The sequence below is a fragment of the Elgaria multicarinata genome, chromosome 9 (genome assembly GCF_023053635.1).
Source record: "Elgaria multicarinata webbii isolate HBS135686 ecotype San Diego chromosome 9, rElgMul1.1.pri, whole genome shotgun sequence".
NCBI lineage: Eukaryota > Metazoa > Chordata > Lepidosauria > Squamata > Anguidae > Elgaria > Elgaria multicarinata.
Window position 1 is genome coordinate 66,527,893 of NC_086179.1, and position 23,333 is coordinate 66,551,225.

Consider the following 23,333-nt stretch of genomic DNA (forward strand, 5'->3'; position numbering starts at 1 on the left):
CACAGGCCGCAGCCCAGCGGGGAGTTTCTCACGGCTTCTCTGCGCATGCTCGTGCGTAAGGGCTCGCCTTCGCCGCTGGCTCGCTTCTCAACCCCCCAACCTTCCTCCTCCTGGAGAGGCGTGCGCGCGCGCTCTTTCCTCGCGTCGCTAGTCTCGGGGGCGCGCCCCGCGCAAGAGCCCCGCCCTTCCTGCTTGAGTGAGGGGCGGAGGCGGGCGGCTGGGCCTTGGCTGGTGCTCTTCCTCCTGCTGCCGCCGATTCGGGTGCCGCCGCCGCCGCCTCTTCTCGTGGCCAGACAGGGGAGAAAAACGAAAATGGCGGATTTAGAGGATCAGCTCTCTGATGAGGAGAAGGTGAGGGGGGACACTCGCTGCAAAGAGAGAGAGAGAGAGAGAGAGAGAAAGAGAGAGAAGGGGGTCGTGTGAGGAGGAGGAGGGGGATAAAGATGAGGATAAGGCTGCTGCTAAACCTGAGGAAAGCTTCCTGTCTCTCCTCCACCCCCGTGAAAAGGAAGAAGGGGGGAGGGGGGAAATAGGGGCCAGTCCGGCCCTGTCAGTCGCGGGGCGAAGGAAGGAGGCTCGCATCCTACTGCCCAAGGCCCATTTTACTCCGCTCCGCCACTCCTTGTACGGTGCGAGCGCTGAAAATAGGCTCCAGGCGCCGGGCTGGGGCTGCAGCGAAGCAGGCGGGTCAGATCCGGTGTCTGAGGAACGAGCCCCCCCCCTCTTCTCTCCTCTCTTTTCTGTCTCCTTTTACTCTTAAGGCCACCGGCGGCCCAGGTTGATTGGGGACGAGGGCGGGGTGAGGGGTGGGTGGGAGGCTCCTCCGTGGTCAGCCCCGCTGTCCTCCTGCCCCACCCCTGTCTTCCGGGTCTGTGTATTGGGCAGGGCGATCTCGCCACCTCATCTCTTGGGGATGGCGTGAAGGTGGAAAACAATATAATCTAATAATGTACGAACGTCGGTTGCTCATTAGCCACCGTTTGATTTCTTTCTTTTCGAGGGCAGGGGAGTGATTTTAAAAGGGTGGATATTTTGTCTTTTCTCCTCGCCCCTTCTTTTAATGGGTGGTTTCTAATAGGTTTAGGATGCAATCTTGTTCACACTTACCTGGGAATAAGCTCTATTGAAAGCAATCTGAGTTACTTTTGAGTGGACATGTATAGCATTGCACCGTTGGCAACTACATCTTTTATAAGAACGGTTATTTCAAATTAACTAAGGCAGAGTGTGATTTTGAGTCTATAGCGTAATATCTGTTTTGAGGAAGAGAGCCTTCCCTTTTCTATTCTGTACTGAGGCCTGGTGCTGTTAATAGTTGGGTTCCACATTTATGTTTGGTTTTGAGGAAGGGTTGGATGGACAGGTCTCTCAGCCTATTGTGCATTTTGTTTCTGCCCCCTCCCCAAATCTGAGTAGTTGAAGAATCAGAAAGATGATCTCCCTTCCCCCAATTGCATGCGGTCCTACTGAGATGCATCATAGTATTCTAGAAATAACTGTCCACTGTGATTTGGGGTGGACCATACATTACATGACAGTAAACACAGTATTTGCCACCAAACATGCCCTTGTCCCCATCTTCCAGGCAAATATACATGTAACACGTGCATGTGTTTACAACCAATGTCATAGTCTTACGTTACATTTTTAGGTGTACGTGGAAGGTACTTTACAGCTACTCTTTAAAATATATGAAGTTCCTTTATATTTTCTGAGAAAGGTAGTTGTAATTGTACTTCACAGTTGTCATTCTTAATAAACCCAGAAGTTTAAATTAGCTTAACAGTGGTTTAAATAAGAGAGGATTATTGTTCTTCATTTTCTTCTAAAGGTATAACATCTAATATAAATATCTCATTTTTATTACTGAATTCCACAGCCTTATTGAATGTGAGTCCACTTTTATTTTTGATATATCAGGTCTTGTGTGTTCTTTAGCTTTATATGGTGACTTGAGAGGGAGTGCGAGGCTTATATTTGAAAAGGCCAGACTGAGGAATAGCTTCACCACAAGCCTAAATAGTTCTCTCACTTTGGCCTGTACTTTGTTTGCATTCAGATTAATAGTAATTGAAAATGCAAGAGATTTTGGAGTTGGTGGTTGGTGATGTAAATTCATGACAATGCAAACTCTGCATCATCACTGTCACTCTCATAATAAAGGTAATTTTTAGGATTTCTAGAATGAGGTTTGGCATTCATAAAAAGCTATGCACATCATTGCATCTTGCTCCAATGAAAATTCTGATGTGTTAGAAGACATTTTTAAATAAAAAACTCAAATAATTAATTCTAGTTCCTGTTGATAATTGCATGCATACTGTTCGGATGAAGCTTGTTGTGACTAAATTCTGTTTTCAGTTCTTGATCAAATAGCAAACTCGGCAAACTTCACTCAGCAAAGAATCTTCCATAGTAGTCTTGTGTGCTACCACATGTTTCAGAGTAAGTCTCACTGAACTCAGTTAAACTTACTTCTGAGTAAGCATGCATAGGATCAAGCGTAATGAGCCATTATTTTGTGTTTTAAATTTTTAATGGTACGATTGTATTGTGTAGATCTCTTTACAGACAGCAGGGTAAGGCTGTAGCCCCATGCACAGTTGTGAATAATTCCTTTTCTTTCAGCAATACAAATTTCTAGCTAGACACAAAAATATGTTACTTATTAAGTTTGAACTTCAGTGACGATACGGACATCAGAATATATAACTTCTGGATCCATGTCATATCCTTATTAAGGCTGCAATACTATACCCAATTACCTGGAACTACACCTCATTAATTTCAATGGAACTTCTGAGTAGATACGTATAGGATTGCACTATAAATCTGTTTCTCTTTAAAATGCCCCAGGACTCTTACAAATGTAATGCATATTCTGTGTATGTGTATATGAATTATTAAACTACTTTGTATGGTTTTGGTAAGTTTAAGGAGAAATGTACTTGTATAAACAAACTATAGCTAATAGTAGTTCCAGAGAAGGAAGTACCTCAGAGCAGCAGTATGCCCTCCTACGCCTTGGTTCCACCTTGCTCTAGAAGGTTGGACATTTACTATTGACATAAATCTCCTTTGAGTGGCAACTAGATTGTGATGGTTGGTGCCCAGGGAAGTAGTAAGAAAAACAATTTGTGATTACTCACCAAGATGAAAAATTAACATGACAAAGTGGTCGATATAAACACAACTCTTCACCCACCCAGCCTATAACTTCTTCAAAAATTTCTGTAGGGAAATACGCATGAGTCAGAAACTGTAATGAGAGAACTGTGGTAAATGTTTCACCAAGGTAGATCAAGAATATTGATATGTTCATATGGGATCCCTTTCTCTGGTAGCCTGAAATGGAATTAAGATGCTAATTTAGAGAAACAAGTTTTGACTTCCAATTTCTCACAAAATTAACAGATTTACAGGGCATTCTGAAAACTGTTATGATAGTTGTCACAAGTCATTTAGCTCTCTCAAAGGCTCTAGCTCCCTCTGGAGTTTCTGGTACTATGCAATTTTCCTTTTAGCTATTTGTTTACAGTGAACATTCCTTTTCATGGTTGTAGGCTAGCTCGCTTGTTCTTTAACCTATCACAATGAAGGGATAATTCAGAATAATAGCTACAGTTTTGTGGCCAAAATAGACAAATCCAACTTCTATCAGTGTAGAGGTACTGCTTGGATCCTAAGATAAATGGAAGGAAGGTTACAGAAGGAACATTTACCATCCTTTTTCCTTCTCCCCTGAACTGCCTACTCCCCTCAAAGCCTCTTTGGGGGGTTGGGGGGATGGGACCCTGAACAACGAGCATGTGGGAGAGGAGGAAATTGCCCCAAATAGAGTGGATTTCCAACTGAGTTTGTTGAATTTGCCCTCCCTCAGCAGACACCCCATCCACCGCCTGATCCCACATTTTTCAAGAAAGCTTCCAACCCTCTAAAGCTTTGTAGGGGGCATATGTGTGAGTGAAGCCACTGCGGAGAGGAGGAGGGGATGGGCAACTTCCTTTCTGTGAAATTCATTTTGTTCACTTACATTAGAATCCAAGCTATTAGCTTTACTGAAAAATATACTGTTCTTTAAAAGGGGAAATGCAAATGTATTAAGCAATAGTTTAGGGTAGCCTTGATGGAAAGAAAGGAGGAAACAACCCTACAGCACCCCATGGGTTGTTTGAGAGTTGTTTCCCCCACCAACAAGCCATGATTCCCAGGTCCAGATGACATAGCAAGCCACTCCCAGGCAGGTGATCAGGCAAATGGTGCCTGGTTTACACTGTGGCTTAAGCAAGTTTCCAAAATAAATGCCAACCATGCATGTTATTATTTTTAGATGCTATTTTTGCTTCTTCAATAGGCTTCAAACTTTATACACTTTGTGAATCCATTCCACATTGATTTCTGCTGAGGAACCCTTGCATATCTTTGTTTAGAACTACTGTGTGCTGCAGTAGATTTTGTTGCATGTTCTAGAGTGCACTTTCAGTTCACTTTAGACACTGGTCAGGGCTTTTAGTTCTCTCTGTTGCTCTACATAAATACAGTCTTCTAGGGAATCTGATTTGCCATTAGTTACTAACCTCACTGAGGAACCCCAGGTTTTCTAAGAATATAATTTGATAACTATTGTGCTAGTGCAACGTCTGCAAGAGTTTAATTATCATAGGGTCAGTTTCAGGATTCCCAGGAATTTAATTGCCTGCCAGAGGCCATTCTTCCCTTGGAAACATCATTTTCCTTATCCTTACAAGCATTGCTATTTAATCCTTTTTAGAGTCCATTTCTTGACTGAACTATTTGGTTACCAGGACAGGTAAAATTTCAAGCCTTCTGTATGTTCGTTGTTTGTCTAACACTATTCTTTAAATCCTTTAAATGGATTGTAGTGAGCATTACAGGAAAAAAGAAAGAAATCCAGTACAGGGGAAAAAAATCTGCTGGAGACAAGTTGTCCTCCACCATATTGCTGGTGTGGGTGTCTGTAATATAAGGTTGCCAGATTCACTGTGAAAAGAACCTTGTGCTTTTAGAATGAAAAAGTTCATTAGCTGTGGTTTCTATGTAGCACTCTATCAAAAGGAACCAAACCTGCTGAAATTGTGGAATTGTTAAAAGTTCAAGTAACCTATCTGAATAATACATTATTGTAATATTGACCCTAGATCCAGTTGACAGCCAGTGTTTTTTCTAGTGTGATTTCCCAATCTCTGCCTTCTGTGGTGCTCAAAATAGTGATTTATGGCAGAAGTCTATAGTAAGGAGAATGTTTATATGCTAGATATGTACCTTTTAAAAGGTATTGTATTGGAGAATAGGTTGTTCTAGTTTGTGCAGCTAGACTGTTAACTGGGGCTGGTTACAGAGAATATGCGACTCCCTTGTTACAGCAGCTTCATTGACTATCAATCTGTTTCCATGCACAATTCAAAGTGATGGTTATGACTTATATGACTTGGAATCAGGTTACCTGAAAGGCCATATTATCCCATAAAGGCCTGCCTTAGTTTTAAGATCTTCTAGGGAGGCTCTTCTCTCATTCCTGTTACCATCAGACATATGTTTGGTGGAAATGTGTGAGAGAGTGTTCTTGGTGACTGCTCCCAGGCTCTGGTGCTCCCTGTCGAATGACTCTAGGTTGGCTCCCTCTCTGTTGTCCTGCTAGAAAGCAAAGACCTTTTTTTTATTCAAGCAGGCCTTTGACATGTAAACTGGTCTGTTGCTAAAGCAGGTTCTTCTGGGTTGGACTCTGTTTTCGTTTTGTGTTTTGTAATTGTGCTTTTAACTTGTTTTTATGATTTCTGTTGATTTTGTTTTTATTTCTGTTAGCTACCTTGAACACCATTTTTTGGCATGGTGTATAAATCAGGCATGGTGTATAAATCAAATAAATTACGATTTATTCTTTTCCACATGAACTTTCATAGGTGGAGTCACACAAATAGGATAGAGTGTGGGACTGGTGAAATAAGATGTATTACTACCTAAATGTCTTGTCTTCATGCATATCTTAAAACCTCAAGTCAGGTTGGGGATCTCTATGACCCCTTCCTCCCCAAAGCATGTTTCTTTGCCTTAAAAAAAAAGGTGGGGGGAGAACTTTCCCTTTTACTTGCATTGTAGTTTCATATATGATCATCCAACTTGTCTCTCAGGGTTGGTGTGAGGTTAGTGACTTGTCCAAGACTATCCAGTGACTTCTTCGCTGAGTGGAAATTTAAAACTAGCCCTCTCAAGTCAAACATTATGCTTACCGTATCACATTGATTCTTATGGTCCAAGTAGATCATGACTGATCTTTTTAAACTGTATTTATTTATTACGTTTATATCATGCCTTTTTCCTCTTACAAGGAACTCAAGGTGGCTTACATGAACCTCCTCTTCTTTTTATCCTCACAACAACCCTGTGAGGTAGGTTAGGCCCAAAGTCACCCAGTGAGCTCCATGGCCAAGTGGGAACTAGAACCCAGATCTCTGGCATCAGAGTGCAACACTCTAACCACAATACTAACTGGTTTTCAATGTTAGAATGCAGATCATGTGTCTATGTACATATAAAGCTGGAAATGGGTAGAGTGAAGCTTAATGCAAAGAAGCAGCAGATGGGAAGGGAGTGTCACTACTTTTACACTCTTCACCCTGAAACCACCTTTACAAGGCACATTTTTCCTGGCAGGGGCTGCTTCTGGCTCTGATCCTAGGTCAGGAGAAGACCAGAGGTGGCAGGGGATAGGCACATAGCACAGGCAAAGGAAGGGTTTAGCAGCCCCTCCCCACAAATTCTCTGCATGAAATTTCCTCGCACCTTCCTTATATCAGATAGACCCTTGTATTTTAAAGCATATGAGGATATATTGCAATTATGTCTAGACTCTCAGTTTTGTTAGGCAAGTTGTGTCACTCTGAACAATATTTGTCACTAACCCTTTTTTCAGTTGTATTGATTAAAGTTATTTTAATTTGTTTATACCTGAAATTTTGTCTTGCTGACTTTGGATGATCAGGCCTTAAGTAGTTAACCAGGTGCACCGTCTGGTTATTTCAGTTTGTGTTAATACATATCTAAATTGCTGTCGTTTGACTTCCAGAACTCATAATGCCGTTAGTGTGTACATTGTTATTGCCTTATATAGACATGAACAGGCCAAAGGGGGTTGACTTTTAACCAAATCAATTTCCGTTGTGGTCATAAAACAGGAAGACTAGTGGTTTAGAGGAGCATCTCATCTCATGTATGAATTTTAAAAAACACCCTTTTCTGCTTTTAATATTCAAGAGGAGGTGGGATAGCAATACATGCATTTGTGGTTGAGTCTGAATATCATTGTGGAGGGAAACGCACCGGGTGGAATTGTATTTGGTCCTTTAGAATTGCCATCTGCTGTTTTAACAGATTTTTTTTACGTTTAAAGAACTTACATATAGAGAACTAGTTGAACATATTTTTAAATTTTGTTTATGATTTGAATTAATTTTATCATGCATCTAAATATGTTTACTTAGAAGTAAGTTTCATTTCAATAGTAGTTTCATTTCATTGAGTAGGATTTGATCCCAGCTTGTAATGCTTAAGATTGTAGCATTGATTAGATCAAACAGAATTCAGTTGAGTTTCTGACCTGTATAAACAGCCTCAAATGAATAATACATAAAACTATATTGGCACTACAATACAATGGGCTTGAAGCATTTCTTTCTTTATTTTTATTTATTTATTGCATTTGTATCCCGCCCCATAGCCAAAGCTCCCTGGGCGATTCACATAAGTTAAAACATTTAAAAACAATATACAAAAATTAAAAACCACAAAAACATACAAAATGCGCATACAATTAAAACCACAGTAACAACTTTAGAAACAATGAGCCAAAAAACCAAACCTTGTCTTCTGAATGTCTTTGTGAATAAATATTTTATAACGCTCAATAGTTCACAAGGAATGAAACTTTGCAACTCCAAAGAAGCTTATTTGACCCATAGTATTGAGGGTCTAGGGGAGAAGTGAGAGAGCAGTGAACAAAGCCAACAGCTGACGTTGCAAAGTGTCAGTCATGGCTATAGCTACCCCCCCCCCCCCCCCCCGTTACGCCGCTGTATTACCAGAAGCTGGCAAGACTGTTTCAGGAGGGATAGTCCCACTTCCTAGCAGAAAGCTGTCCACAACTTGGGTGAAGCACAGGTTGGCATGGATATGTTTGCTACTGTGCTCTTAGCTGTAGTTCTCACCCTTCTCTCACTTCCATGGATAACAGCAGATACTACTTGCAGCAGTCAAAAGTAGCTCACTGCTTAGAAGTAGCATATTCTTTCAATCTATTTGAGATATGCTACTGATCAGGCTGTTCTGGCATTACTTTAGCACTTGTTTTTTGTTTGTTTTTACAAACACGGTGACTGCAGGTGAAACATTTTTAATTATGGTGTACTCTTTCTTTTTCCAGAGGATGGTCCTTAGTATCTAATAAGTCCCCAGGAGTTTTTGTGCTCAGTGATATTCAGAGGGTTATAATAAAGGACAGGAGGGGAGTATAGGTAGTTTTGGTTTAAATAATATAATGTAGTATCTTGTGAATTTGTCTTCTCCTTTATATATACAGGCATCATCAGAAAATTTAATTGAAGAGTCAAACTAAATGCAGTGTTAAATTCATCTTTGCATTTAACATTTCAAACCTGCATGTTAACCTTTATATTACTATATTGATGTGTTGCAATATGTATTTCTGATGATATTTGGCTGGAACACTAAATTTGATTATTAAAAATAACGTTGGCTGTTTGAAAATTATTTGGATCGCAGCAGATATTTAGAGGGAATTAAACCATTTCTTCCCAGGGTGCAGTACTGAGGAAAATTCCTTGGTTTAATTTGTTTTTAACTGTGCATATTTATTGTTTTATCCTGTATGCTTTTATCTGTATGGCACCCTGAGATCTTAATGATATAGGGCGGGATACAAATATTTCAAATAAATAAATAAATTGTCTGAAACTTCCATTTAAACTCGGGACAGGGTAATCTCCCACTGACATGTCACTTTTACTATTGCTTCAACACCCACACCATTCTGTGCCTGGGTTCTGCTTGCACTTGCTTTAGCTGTTTTACCTTTAGACTCCTCCTTGTAAGTTAACTTCAGGCATGTTCCTATGGGGATGACCAACCAATGCAGTGTGGAAGGAGCAGCAGAGGCGATCTTCACCTCTGTGCTCCTCCCACTCTGCATTTTTAGCTAGATGGGGGTTTTCTCCCATGTAACTGAGGCCCATGGAAATGCCCCCTCCAAGGTTACTTTTGTGACCTTGGAGAAACAGCCAACATGGTTCTCTCCATTCCAGCTGTGAGGGGGAGGGGGTGGGGAACTTGGACTCCTGGGTTGCTCTGACCTCGGATCCAGGAATCCAAACTATCCTATGGAATACAGACACTGTTTAAGGGTCATAGGATTGCTTTCTTAGCCAAATATTTCTTTACCGTGAGGTTTTGTATTTTATGGTGGAATTAGCATTTAATACTGCAAATAGTATGCTAAAAATGAAGCTAGTTACTGAAAGATGTTCTACTTGTTTCAATTTCAGGTGCGTGTAGCCGCAAAATTCATTATCCATGCTCCCCCAGGGGAATTCAATGAGGTCTTTAATGGTGAGTGCTTGTGCTACTTTTACGTGCTAATATTTGTGATTTCAGATAATCTTTTGCAGAGGATTTTTTAAAAATCGTGCTAAGCAACTCAACATGACATTTATGCACTTCAAAATTGCTTGTACCCATTTTTAACTTTTTTTGTTTTTAGTATTTAAGCAACCTGGTTGGACCTTTGGTGGTTGTTGGACTGCAACTTTCATAATCCATGACCATTGGCCTTACTGACTGGAGATGACAGGAGTTGGGAGTCCAGCAACATCTGGAGATCACCAGTTTGCCTACCCCTGAGGCTGGCAGAATACAGAACAGTAAAAGTAGCGTTGTTTGCTTTTGCAGCAGCGAGACTGCATCAAAATGTTTAGATTAAAATGTAGTAGTTTGTCATAAAGATAACTAAGCGTTCTACTGCCTTTAACTTGCTATGGCTTATGGTCTTCACAACAACCTTTGAATTGAGTGGAATGGAAGTAACGGGTGTTAAATCCTCATTAGCTTTAGGATCAATGAAAGAGGGATTCAAGCATGCCTTTCGTCCTGGTCACACATTAGCCAGATTATGCTAGCAAGTAGACATGACAAAATATACCTTTGGAAACTAATCATACAGAACAGGGTCCCTTTCCTACACAGGCAAGATAGCTACACTGTCCTTTGGGGTAAAGTAAATCATTTTAATTCTGCATTATTTTAATTATTCATACTAGCTCTTACTTGAGCATGAGGTTATGGGATAACAATAAAGACGATTTTTGCACAGTTTCTTGAAGGCAGTCTGGAAGCCCTGACCATAATACATTATTTGAATATGTTGCCATAAATGACAATGAAACAAGGGGGCATTACTTTCACAGAGCTGACATTTTCCAAACTATCTTGAGAGATAGGTGGATGATTTCTTACGTGTGCAATATCAGCCTTTTTGAGACTGTATTGTGGGTTTGGCTACAAAAAGTGTTGCCCAAGAGTGTGGCAATTCATAAAATATTGAGAGGTTCCTTATATACAAAAGAAGAAAAATCAGGTATAAACAGCTCAACACTTGAGGAAGCATCCTACTAGTAGATTTTTAAAGCAGTTAAATAATTCTAGCCGTTTTTAAGATGTGGAAGAGGGGAACAAACGAATAGACCAAATGAAGCACTGATGGGTTAATAGGAACTACCATGGACAGCAGTAGTTGCTATGGGAAGCCTTGAACTTGAATTTAAAATTGATGTAGGGGCAAATGTAACCATGATCCATGCCTCTACTGTATAGAAGCCTGTAGTTTCCAAAACTTAAAAGAACCCCTCCCCTTTAAAAGAATACTAGAAGGCTCAGGACAGTCCATGCTAAATGTAAAAAACCCAAAACCTCTTGCACCACCTTAAAACATAGTATGAAGGTGTTATCCTAAAAGGTCTGTATAGTGGAAGTCCTCTGTATAGCTATTCCAGGCCATCTGTCCATCAAGGCTCTGTTACAAAGGGTAGAGATTATCCAAGCAAGGCAGCAGTAGCTTTACAACAAGATTTTCCACACTCCCTTCTCCAAATCCTGCCAGTTTGTTTGCCACTCGCTTTTCCCTTGCCATCGGCCCCATCCTATTTTCCTCCCTTCCCCATGAGTTCACCAGGTCGGGCGGAGGTGTTTTGCTGCCGGTCTCTTGTTGTTGTCCCCTCCTCCAACATGTGTCCTCACTTGAGCAAGGGTTGCTTTTTTTATATGTGCCCCTTGCTATCTTTGATCCCCTGGCAGTGGATTCAGATGGATCAAAGATGGCAAGGGGCTCATATAGAAAAACAACCACTTACTCAAGTGAAGACACATATTGGGGGAGGGGTCGACGACAGACTGGCAGCAAAATAGGTCAGAGAGACAGGTCAGTTTTGGGGCATGACTGGACCTTTACACATCTAGCAATTAGATCCTTGCAGTTAGGAAGCTGAAGAACAGGTTCGTACTCAATTTTGTGGCTAGTACTCAAAAAGTGATAATGTTTTTCTAGCCTTTATGTATGCAAGGTTTGCAATAGATCACTTCCTCTTATGGGATAATATGTATTTTCTGCCTAGGACTATATGAAATATATTCGGCACATACTAATGCTTAGTATTTTTCAGATGTTCGATTGCTGCTGAATAACGATAATCTTCTCAGGGAAGGAGCAGCTCAGTAAGTATTGCCACCTTTGTTTTATTCCTGACTTCTTTTGATATGTTAATACTTAGAGGAAAGGAAAGGAACCTCTCGTGCAAGCACTGAGTCATTACTGACTATTGGAGGGATGCCAGCTTTCGCTGACATTTTCTTGGCAGGCCTTATAGTAGGGTGGTTTGCCGTTGCCTTCCCTGGCCTTTATTACTTTCCCCCCAGCTAACTGGGTACTCATTTTACCAACCTCGGGAGGATGGAAGGCTGAGTCGACCCGAGCCGGCTGCCTGAAACCAGCTTCTGCTGGGATCGAACTCAGGCCGTGGGGAGAGTTTCGGCTGCAGAAACTGCTGCTTTACCACTCTGCGCCACACGAGGCTCTAATACTTAGAAGCTGTCCACAAATGCTCCAGTTTAACAGAGCCAGGGGGACATTGCAACATTACCCACTGCTTTCTCAAAGTGTGTTTTTGTTGAATCAGGGCTATAAAAGTTCACCAGTACTCAAAACCAATCTTCTCTCAGAAGTAAGACAGGACTTTCTATTCAAACTGGACTTTTAGTAGCCTGAATTAAGCCAGTGTTCAGATTTTATTCTGTATGTGATATATGAATAGTGTGAAAGACAGATACCCGCAGCCAGTGAACAGTGGATAAAAATGGTTCTTAATGTTTAAAAAAGCATGCAGCAAAGTTGTTATTCTTAACAGATATCTCTTATTTTTACCTTTTTAGTGCATTTGCACAGTATAACTTGGACCAGTTTACCCCAGTAAAAATAGAAGGTTATGATGAACAGGTATGACTATGAGTATTTAAGTTTGAAGTGAACCTGTAAACTTTGAATAAATTATCTTTACTGTAAGCTGTAACATTAAAATACATTTATAACAGTGGTTGGGAATTATGGATCACATTTTTGTTTGTCTTTGGTTAAGGTAATAAGCATTTACTTAGGCTGGATTTGGACAACCATATTTTCACCTGATTATCTGAATAAATCAGTGTTAGTGATACTTAATGAACTTCCTGACTTCCTTACATGTATCTATCACTTTTAACTATTGTGACCTGAGAATCACTTATTGATCTGGTTCACACAATCGCTGCAGCCCACCATAGCTTATTTAATGCAAGGTAGGTTGTTGTGTCCATAGGTACCAGATTACCAATTTAAGTTCCCCACCGTGTTTTCTCTTGTCCAAACCCGGTGAGGGTGGTTTGTGGTGTTCTGGACTACAACTCGCCATGGGTTCCATGTGGTTTGTTAACCATCCCAACAAGCCACCCTTGCCAGGTCCGAATGACAGAAGAATTACCCAGTGAGGGTAATTATGTAGATCAGGCAAGTGTACAGTTTGCACACTCAGGGTGGTTAACAAGCCACTGTAGCTTATTAACCACCCTCGTGTTGTGCAAGCCGGCCCATTTTAGATGAATGTAACACTCTCTTCACCACAGCTTCATTTCACTGCCAGATATAGGAGTAGATTTGGATTCACTCTGGTATCATAGGAGTGAAGGAAAACTGACTACTAGGGGGATTGCATTTTTCACAGAGACTGCAAATTCTATTCATTCTACTTGAAATATATATGTTTTTATGTTCTGTTCAGTAGTTTCACTATCAATGCTATCAAGGAAGGGAAATTTAATTTAAAATTAATACTTGCTGTATTATCAGCATTACAGAATTTATTTTTTATTTATTTGATCACCAACTGAATGTTTCCCACCATATGGAAACATTACAGATAACAAAATAGACACAATAGTCGTGTCAGAACTTCGTATCACAACCTTAATAAGCACTATTTGCAAAATCAGCCATTTGATTGACATTACAAATGATTAAACCATGCTGTAACAAAACAGTAATTTAAATTCACTCTTCCAAGAAGCATTTCCAGATCATGGCTTTACGCTTAGAGCCACTTCAAGTAATTACTTTAAGAGAATGGATATTTTAACACTGTCTATTGCTGTGGTTCTGAGAAGTTCTGAGCTGACTTCTTTCTTTTCTATTTGACTTACTATTTTCAAATTAAGTAACTACCACTGGGACCAGGAACAAAATGTTGCAGTGTGGGTTCCATTCAGCAATATTTTTTGCAGGGCAATCCATTCCTCTTTCCCAGTCTTCCTTTCTCCCCCAACACTACCACCCCTGGTCAGCATTCTGTAGCTAGTGAGCATGCTTGCTCCTCATTGGGCTCTCATTGGTTCCCCCCACCTTAGTTGTTTTTTATTGCATTTTTTGTCACTCTTCTAGCTTTAAGATTCTCTCAGGCCAGCTAAAAATTCTCTCTTGTATGTGTGTGGTGCCATATTAGCTATGTAAAGATATGCACTCACCTCTGAATTTTGGAAAGAAAGGGAATGACTAAATATTTTGGATTACTCTTACTTGGTACACTTTTGCAATGACAGTTCCACAACTTCATCTTGATTTTACAGCATGATACTTTTATTTCATAAATTGACTCCAACGGTACCACTTTTTGAAAAGAAACACAGGATTTGAGACAATAGTATTGAAGTATTTTGTATTTTTCATGAATATGGAATCATTTATTAGTTCCTTTCCAAACCACAATTATATTTGAGGATGTAGTTTACTTTGCTGTGCTATATCTTTAATAAATAAACAGTGGATTTACTATTTTTCTGCTGTTCCATTCTTTTATTCAGTTATATTCTTGTTTATCATATAATCTCAAAAGTACTTTTTAACAATCTTTTGTGCAGGTTTTAATAACGGAACATGGTGATTTGGGCAATGGAAAATTTTTGGACCCAAAAAACAAGATCTCTTTTAAATTTGATCATTTAAGAAAGGAGGCTACTGATCCAAAACCTCATGAAGTTGAAAACGCAATAGAGTCATGGAGGAACTCCATAGAAACTGCCATGAGAGCATATGTGAAAGAACACTACCCAAATGGTGTCTGCACAGTAAGTGTAACAGGATCTGGAAAGGCTTGGGATAAATTCACTCTTTAGTCTGTTGGTTGGATTCTCTATTTCTGCCTGTTTCTTATTGTCATATTTTCTATGAATCAAGATTGAGTCATGATGCTTATTGTTAAGGCCTTTGCTTGTAAGCCAGTCAGAAACTAACATAGGCCAGGGATACTGGTTACTAGAAACAATTGTTGGTTACAAATGCACCCCAAATGTGTTGGCCTCTGTGCACAAATTGTCATAGGCCCTCTACTCTTATTGACACTTAACATGGACAAAATAGATTGGATAGTGTTTAGCTCTTGCTGTTCTTTTCTATTTGGACAAGTACATAAATGTATGTTAGTAATGTAATTGTTTTTCTTACACAGACACAGTGACAATGTTTAGAAGTTAGTTTCCTTTTTGTATGATTAAATTATAAAGTGAGAGTACTGTATGACTTTAGAGTCCTCCTTTAAGACTTAGCATGACTGTCTTCCATTTGTTATTAAGGTATATGGAAAAACAATTGATGGACATCAAACAATTATTGCATGCATAGAAAGCCATCAGTTTCAAGCAAAAAACTTTTGGTAAGTATAAGCTACCTTATCAGTCAGCTGCAAATAGGTTCCATTTTATTCTATTTGCTATTGCTCATGCAATGGGATTTCCCCTTCCCCTCCTCCTCCCTGCAGCCACACCCTCTAATCTTATCCAGAGCATCCCCCAAGTCTCTCGAGTAGATTGGAGGGGGCACAGGGGACTGCAGGGAAGGGGGCGGGATTCCATTGATGGATGCTATTCCATTGGCGGACTGACACAATTGGATTAGTCCCATAGTATTCACCTTTTAGTTTTGAACAGAATTATTCTCACCTTTGAGATTTGGGTGTGCATATCCATTCTGTAAAAAATAAGATGGGAATGTATTTGGAAGAATATTTTACATAAACAGTTGTTGCTTAGTGAAAGAGTTACCTTTGAAATATACAGATATGGAAAAGAGCTGTGTTAGGTATTTGCAGTACTAATGTACTAGTCTCTTTACTAAATGTATCCTCAACGCACTGGTTTCTTTTATGGACCAACTCAATATACATATGGAAGAGCTGTTGCAACCTTCTGCATATTGTTTGTAGACTATTTAATTTGTCTATAAACTATAGCTTATAACAATAAACTATATAAACCAAACGACCAAGTTGATTACAAACTAGTGGGAAAGAGCCATAGCTCACTGGCAGAGTTCATGCTTTGCAGGCAGAATGTCGTATGTTCAGTTCCCAGCATCTCCAGGTAGGGCTGCAAAAATTCCTGCTTGAAACCCTGGAGAGCCACTGCCAGTTAGTGTTGACAATACTGGGCTTGATAGACCAATGGTCTGACTTGGTATAAAGCAGCTTTTTATGTTCCAACATTCTCCCCCCACTCCACCCCAGTTTAAACAAAATCTATAGATGTTAACGTTTTATACAATCCTTTTCCTGGAAAGCATCTCTTCCTCCCTTTTTAATAAAATACTTCATAGTTTTAAAAATCTAAAAGATGACTTCCATTTTTTCTTCTTTTGCTTACCTGGATGTATCTTTCTTTTTAAGGAATGGTCGTTGGCGATCAGAATGGAAGTTTACAATCACCCCTTCAACCACTCAGGTGGTTGGTATCTTGAAAATTCAGGTAGGCTTTCCCTAATTTACCAAGATAATCTCAATAATTATCATTATTTTAGAGTAGGATTTTAAAAAGAGTTTCTATCCTTCATTTCTGTCATTCAAGGCAACTTACAGGGTTTTTTGTTTTGTTTTTAAAACACCCTATAAAAACATTGATAAAATAGACAGAATAACAAGTAGTGAGTCAAAATTCCTTCAAGCCAGCTAATAATGATTAACAAAGAGAAATCATCAAAGACTACTTCATATCACCTAAGTCTTAGAAGCAGTAAAAAAACCAGTTGTCATAATCCCCAAAACAAAACCAACCAGCCAGACCTCCTGGAGTCAGAGTTCCATAAATGTGGCACAACCACAGAAAAGGGCCTTTCTTTAGTAGTCCCTTACCTCACTACCAGAATCAAGACCACCAAGGGAAACGGCCTTCAATGATTTCAGTTGTCAGGCAGGTTCATTTGGAAGAAGGTGGCCGTTAAGATGTACCCTGGCTGCAGACCATTTAGGGCTTTATAGAAGGTTCGTTATTAGTCTTACAGTAATTCAATGTCTGCACTGTAGAATGCAGAACAGAATGCTTACCTATATATATATATATATATATATTGCCAGTATACAGTTGTCAATCAGTTTTTTTAAAAAATATTCAAAGAAATATTTTACCTTCATTTATTTAATTATTTATGGTTTGTTAACAAGTCTTCTGATTTTCAAAAAGTACCAAAAGATACATTAAACAATGCTGGATAATCCCCCCCTTCCCGCTTGCACTCACCCATTCCCCACCTGAAAAGATGCATTTTGGACGTAACCTCCCCTGCCCTTCTCACTTTCTCCACCCTAAAAACCAAGCGAAAACAAGAAGCAAAGAAACATTTAAATGTGCAGCCTACAGTGTACAAATATATACTATTAAGAGCAAAAAGCATTGGAAACTGTGTCATCTGTGGATAGGTCAATCCGCAGGTACGGATGCTTATCTTTTTGCATGGAGTGGGGAATGTAACACCACTAACTATTCCTAATACATACTGCCATTTTCTCTGTTTGGCGATTTTGTATCATTATGAACTATTTGTACATAGGTTCATTATTATGAAGATGGAAATGTTCAACTAGTGAGTCATAAAGACATTCAGGATTCTCTAACAGTGACTGTGAGTATCTTTTCTTGCCTTCGTTGGAAACATTTTTAAATAGTCACGCAGATTAAAATCACAGTTCTGCTATTAATGTATGCTTTTTGTTCAGCAATCAAAGGCTGATATATGCATGCATGTTTATCAGTTCTTGTCTCATTTTTTTCCTTCTGAATGTGCAAACAGCATGCATTGAAAAGTATTGTTAGAGATATCAGGTGATATTTCATTTCATCTGATACCTATGATTATTCCATAACCGGTAATTCATGCATGGGGTGCATTGCTACATGCTACAATTAACACAAGATGAAAATGTGAATGTCTACCAAGTATATTACAAAATTGACATCAGGAACCTTAGTTTTACAATAGGTTGTAAAATATATAAACTTATAGGCAAAAATTACTAGTCACTGCTATTTAGTAAGCTTCACTATTTTATGTTCTCTAATAGTTTAAAATAATGCAACTTTTTCACACATGATTTTCATTTAAATTCCTTTATTAAAAAAATACTTTTTTTTTCTACAAGTAGCAGAAATAGTATAAGTAATTTAGCAGCTTTGGAAGGTTAAACTAAGCCTGGCACAAGATGGAAAATAACATTGGGATACATTTCATCTCTGTGTTCCCCCCTCCTTCAATATTATAGTATTGCCAACACTAGCTTAGGAAGAGAACCTAGAATTGACAGCAAAAAAGAACAAACCAATAACTGATGTGCAGCCTTTCTGTAGCTAGTGCTGTCATCTTGCTTTATTGTGAACTAGTAATATTTTCATCTGGCTATAAAAATTCTGTTAGTCTTTTTTAAAAAACATAAATTATAGTACTGGCATTGGAGATGCCTTGAACGGTTACCCAGTTCATAGAAATCTGCATATGTTTGCATTTTCTGATGCATTTGGTCAAATTGTAGCAGACGTTATCCAATCTCCAGAGACCTACTTTAGAAAGATTGATTTTTCCAGAAATGTGGTATATATAAAAATGTTTTAAATAAAAAAATACTTTAGCTATGTTCAAGGCAGAACTAATGCGATTTTTGATTTCTTTTTTTATTGTAGCAGACCCCCAATGCCATATATCTGCTTTTGAAAGCCGTTTCCCCCCCCCCCAAAAAAAGCAGTTTGCCAATCAAGTATAGTACTGCTGTATAAGAAACATAAATTTAATGCCTTCTTGTGTGGAACTAGATTTGCATTTTATGGCACCTACTTACACAAAGTACAATAGAGTATACAAACATTCTGCACAGGAACTCATTCTGAGAAGATTAAATGGGTAAAACAGGGAAAGGCTTTTCTAATTGCTTCATTTTGATGCAAAACTAGACAACGAAACAACTTCTGTAAGTCAAGAAGGCTGTGATGAAAGGAGCTACTTCTCCAATTGCTTTGGAAGCATAGTGGTTGGAGGAGTGAAGTTAGTGAAATCGGCTTCTACAGCCTTAGTATTTTGATTAATTGAGTCATAGATGCTTTAGGAGGCATGCTGGGAAGCTGGATATAAATTGCACCCCCCAAAAAAGTTAGGAAGCTATGCTAAAGCACTGTGATTAGCTGTGATGCTTGTCTATGTGGAGGATCACCAATTTTATTTCTGTGATTAATCTTTTCTGAATGGCACATGGTGCCATGTGCGAGAAAAGTGCAAAATAGTTTTTTTACTTGGTTGATTAGAAAGTAAGAACTTAATATCTACACCATCCTTACACATTAGAGTATGCATGTTAGTGAGTGATGCAGATGGGCCGGTAGCTCTGCGTTTATGACATACAAACCAGGGCTTTAATGAGTGCTGGATCCCTAGAACAAAATTCAGCAAGATAGGTGACAAGTGGCTTAGAACTATTTCCAGTGCCCATGGGTTGTTTGTTGTTGGATTAAAACTCTGGGTTGTTTGTTCTTCAACAACCCAGAATTCCAGATTTACGCATTACATCAAACAACCCAGGAATAGGACCTGCCTAATCAACCTCTGAATTAATGTTATGTGTCAGTCATTTCATTGTGACAATAAGATGGGGAAGTAGCACAGCGGTAGACGCGATTCCTGTTCCCACTTCCCTGAGTTGTCCAAAATCAACAAACTGTGAGAACTCCCTGATGAGGATAGCTGCAAGAATGAATGTGGACAAGATGGGAAAGTACAGGAAACAAGAAACACAAATCAGTTGCACCTCCTAACCTCGCGAGTTAGCACTGAGCATGTAAATCATCAGTAAAAAATCTCACCTTAGCACTGCCCTTCCCCACAGCCCAGATACACATAGATGGACTTTTATTTTGCAGACAATGCTGACTACTGGCTTGCTGTAAGTCTTACTGAGAATGTTTCTACAATGCTTTGAGCACTGAAAACGCCCTCTGTAGTTGTTTACAATTATGTCTGAAATAGCTTTTAGGCTTAAACAGATCATTGTTGCAGTGTATGGTAATCTGATTTTCAAAATCACCCTCTTTCTCCTAGAATGAAGCCCAAACGGCAAAGGAATTTGTAAAGATTGTAGAGGCCGCAGAAAATGAATACCAGGTATACAATAAGTCTGTGATATATAATTTTAGCTACTGTTCTGAGTCTTAATGGCCCATTTTGATGTTATTCCTTCTTTAATATGTGTTTGGAAACTATGGGGTCCTTTTGCCTTTTTTAAGCCTCACAACATTTAAAGAAATACAACTCTGTGGTTGCAGAAAACGTTGGTCTTAAATCAGATTTCTGAGATGAAAATGTTGAGTAATCTTAACAAATTTCAGAATGCACTCTTTGGCCATAGTTGAAATATGTTAAAGTAAGATTTTTGTCTAATCACGTTCATATTTAATCTTGCCGTCTGAAGAACCCTTGATTCTAATATATACATCAAAGAAGTGTTGTAAGATGGGGACAGACTATGCTGTTGGAGGTTTGTTGCTATTGTATCTGTGTTGTTCTTAAACCATGTATTCTTAAAATACGTCTATTCTACCTTTTTCTATGAACAGACTGCTATCAGTGAAAATTATCAAACTATGTCGGACACTACTTTCAAGGCCTTACGCCGACAACTGCCAGTTACTCGCACAAAGATTGACTGGAACAAGATTCTTAGCTACAAGATTGGGAAAGAAATGCAGAATGCCTAAAATGAAGGTTGCAAAGCTGGATCATTTTGGTGTCCTTGTATACAAAATAAAGTTATTACAAAGGTATTGAGAATTAAGTCACCCAATCAGCATGGGCATTTGCCATTGAAAATCACTGTAAGTAGTTTGGTTAGATCACAAGGCTTAGCTAATTGACCATTTTTCTTTGTCCTTTTGTTTCTCCTTTAAACAGTTATAAAAATCAGTGTAGCTGAAAATGTTGAGAGCTTCTGATATATTTAGACTTTTTTATAATGATGACATGCCTATAGTTTTCAGTTAAATTAAAAACATTTTGAAAAATATTTTTGCATAAGATTATCCCATGTTGCTTGCATTCATGCAAAATGGCAGCTTCTAGAACACAATTTCCTGGAAGAGGTTGTTACTGGACAACACCAGTTTGACATTCAGCATGGATTTTAGCCATGTGTATCATTGTAGGAATAATCTATCCCTCCACTGTATGAAAGCATGGGGAAAGCATTTCTATATCCAACCCTTTTCAGTTACTTAGCTAGCTTGGTGTTAACTTAACTTTTTTTTTTAAGGCCAAGGTCTAATGCTGTTTTTAAGGTGTTGAAATTAAACAGTAGTGCTTATTTTCAAAATGCATTTAGTGCTCTATTCCTGACAGCTACTCAGATGAGTTTGGATTCCATCAGTCTTCAAGTTATTTTTACCACACAGCCATAATTGTATTATAACAAGGCATATTGTAATATATATATAATCCTGTACTCATTACTGTGTCTGTCAGTTTATTTTTTTCTTGGATTGAAATGTACTAAAATTCAATGTGACATTAAAAATGCAAATTTTCTATTTACTTATGGTTATTATTTTAAAAAACATATTGCACTTTTATGCAATGGTAGAAACTCAACATAGTTTGCATCAAGTTTTAAAACAATCAACGTAAACGTAAAAAAAGGAGCAGCAGATAGAAAATGCAGTCATAAACCCCTCAAAGCCAAAACATCTGCAGGGCATCAGGTTTAGGAAGAAGGGACAGGGTGCAAACTCCGTGCAGAGTGGATATAGGGGTCCTAAGGGTTTAAAACACTTTGAAGTCCCAAAATGGACTAGTGAAGCTGGTATTTATTTATTTTTTAAAAAGAGTTAGCCATTGGATTTTGTGCTAGTTGAAGTTTCTGGATACTTTTCAAAGGTGGCCCCACATACAGCATGTTGCAGCAAGCCAATCTCAATATAGCTAAGGCATGTATGACCATGGCCTGCTTTGCCCTTTCCAGAAATGGGTAATTGACTCAGCAGCCTAAGCTGGACAAAAGCAGTCTAAGCCATAACTGCCATCTGAGAATCCAGATCAATGCTGGGTTCAGGAGCACTCCGAAACTGCATGCCTGATCTTCAAAGGGAGTATAGCCCATCCAGCATGAGCTGTATTCCTGTCAGTCATTTAGCCAATTTAGTAAGAGCACTTTGTCTTTTCTGGATTAAGCTTCAGTTTGTACACCCCATGTGTTTCAGTACTGATCTCGGGCACCAGTTTAGGAATACCAAAGCTTCCCTAGATTGAGATGGAAGGGAAGGAGAGAGAGAAAGAGATGAGTATAATTTGTAATACTGATGGTGTTGAATTCCAAAACACTTCTCTGCACAGTCCCTTAGATGTTAAAAATAGGGACAATGGAATCCTCTGGGATGCCACAACACCCCCACTCCCATTACTAAGCAGAAATCCCAAGCACCTTCAGAAGCCTATTTGGGAAGGACTTTATCCCTGCAAAAAGTTATCTCATGTTCTGTCCCAGCCAGGCAGCCCAGGACAATACCATGGTTGATGATTTCAAAAGCTTCTGAGATCTTTGTCCAGTTCCATGTATAAATCATCTAATAGGTGACCTGGACTGTTTAAGTCCCAGATGTGGGCCAGAAACCAGATTGAAATGAATATAGACAATAAATATCAGAAAACCTTGGAGCAGAGTTGTCTAAACATGTTCAAACAACTTGCTCCAAAATGGTATATTAGAGTCTGGCCAGAAATTATCAAACAGGTGGGATGCAAGGAGGGTTTGTTTAATTGAGGTATCATGCCACTTTTCTTTCACATTTGTTGATACTGCATCCTCTCTTAAGGAAGCATTTGTCACTTTCTCAACTTACTTGACCAAATCTCTGCTTTATAGAAGCCAGACAGGAAAGGGGTTGAGTTGTATCTCATTAATTCCTGCAGTTTGTTTTTTGCAAAGACTAGACAGTACTTACTGGGACTTTAGGTTTGCTGTTTATATATCTACATGTTCACTGACCTTACTTCAAGCTACCTTAGGTTGACAAATACATAGGAATAACATAGGTTTTCTGTGATATTTTATTCAAATAGAGCACTAGGTAGAAACACCTGAGAATTTCCAAAAAATGGAAAGGAGGGGTAGGGAGAAGTTGAAGCACAAATGTATTCTTAATAATAAGTATGGTTTATTTATTTACAATATTTATATATTGCTCCATATTTAAAATAGATTTGAGAGCAGTAAAACTAAAACAAAATACCAATAAAAACAGCGGCTGGTCAGTTGAGGACTGCTTCCTGGAAAAGTTGTTTTCAAGAGGTGCTGGAAGCAGCACAGTGTTGGCACCTGCCTGACCTCCAGGGGCAGGGAGTTCCAAAGAGAAGGGGCTACAACACTTAAGTCTTT

The 23,333-nt window shown here is 39.0% G+C and overlaps 1 protein-coding gene across 1 annotated transcript; it reads left to right on the forward strand.

Moving 5' to 3' along the window:
• The first annotated feature begins 223 nt into the window (after positions 1-223).
• On the forward strand, positions 224-21,493 carry CAPZA2 (capping actin protein of muscle Z-line subunit alpha 2). The gene is made up of 10 exons (XM_063134041.1): positions 224-351; positions 9,576-9,639; positions 11,745-11,796; positions 12,511-12,574; positions 14,524-14,730; positions 15,235-15,314; positions 16,323-16,401; positions 17,480-17,551; positions 20,009-20,071; positions 20,524-21,493. Exons 1-10 carry the CDS (start codon positions 313-315, stop codon positions 20,662-20,664), a joined length of 861 nt encoding a protein of 286 aa, XP_062990111.1. The 5' UTR covers positions 224-312; the 3' UTR covers positions 20,665-21,493.
• Positions 21,494-23,333: the final 1,840 nt, after the last annotated feature.

Excerpts from the sequence above, each read along its gene's own strand:
- CAPZA2 (XM_063134041.1), top strand. The coding sequence starts at position 313 with ATGGCGGATTTAGAGGATCAGCTCTCTGATGAGGAGAAG. Across the intron at positions 16,402-17,479 it reads TTGGTATCTTGAAAATTCAG|GTTCATTATTATGAAGATGG; the intron begins GTAGGCTTTCCC and ends ATTTGTACATAG. Across the intron at positions 17,552-20,008 it reads AGGATTCTCTAACAGTGACT|AATGAAGCCCAAACGGCAAA; the intron begins GTGAGTATCTTT and ends TCTTTCTCCTAG.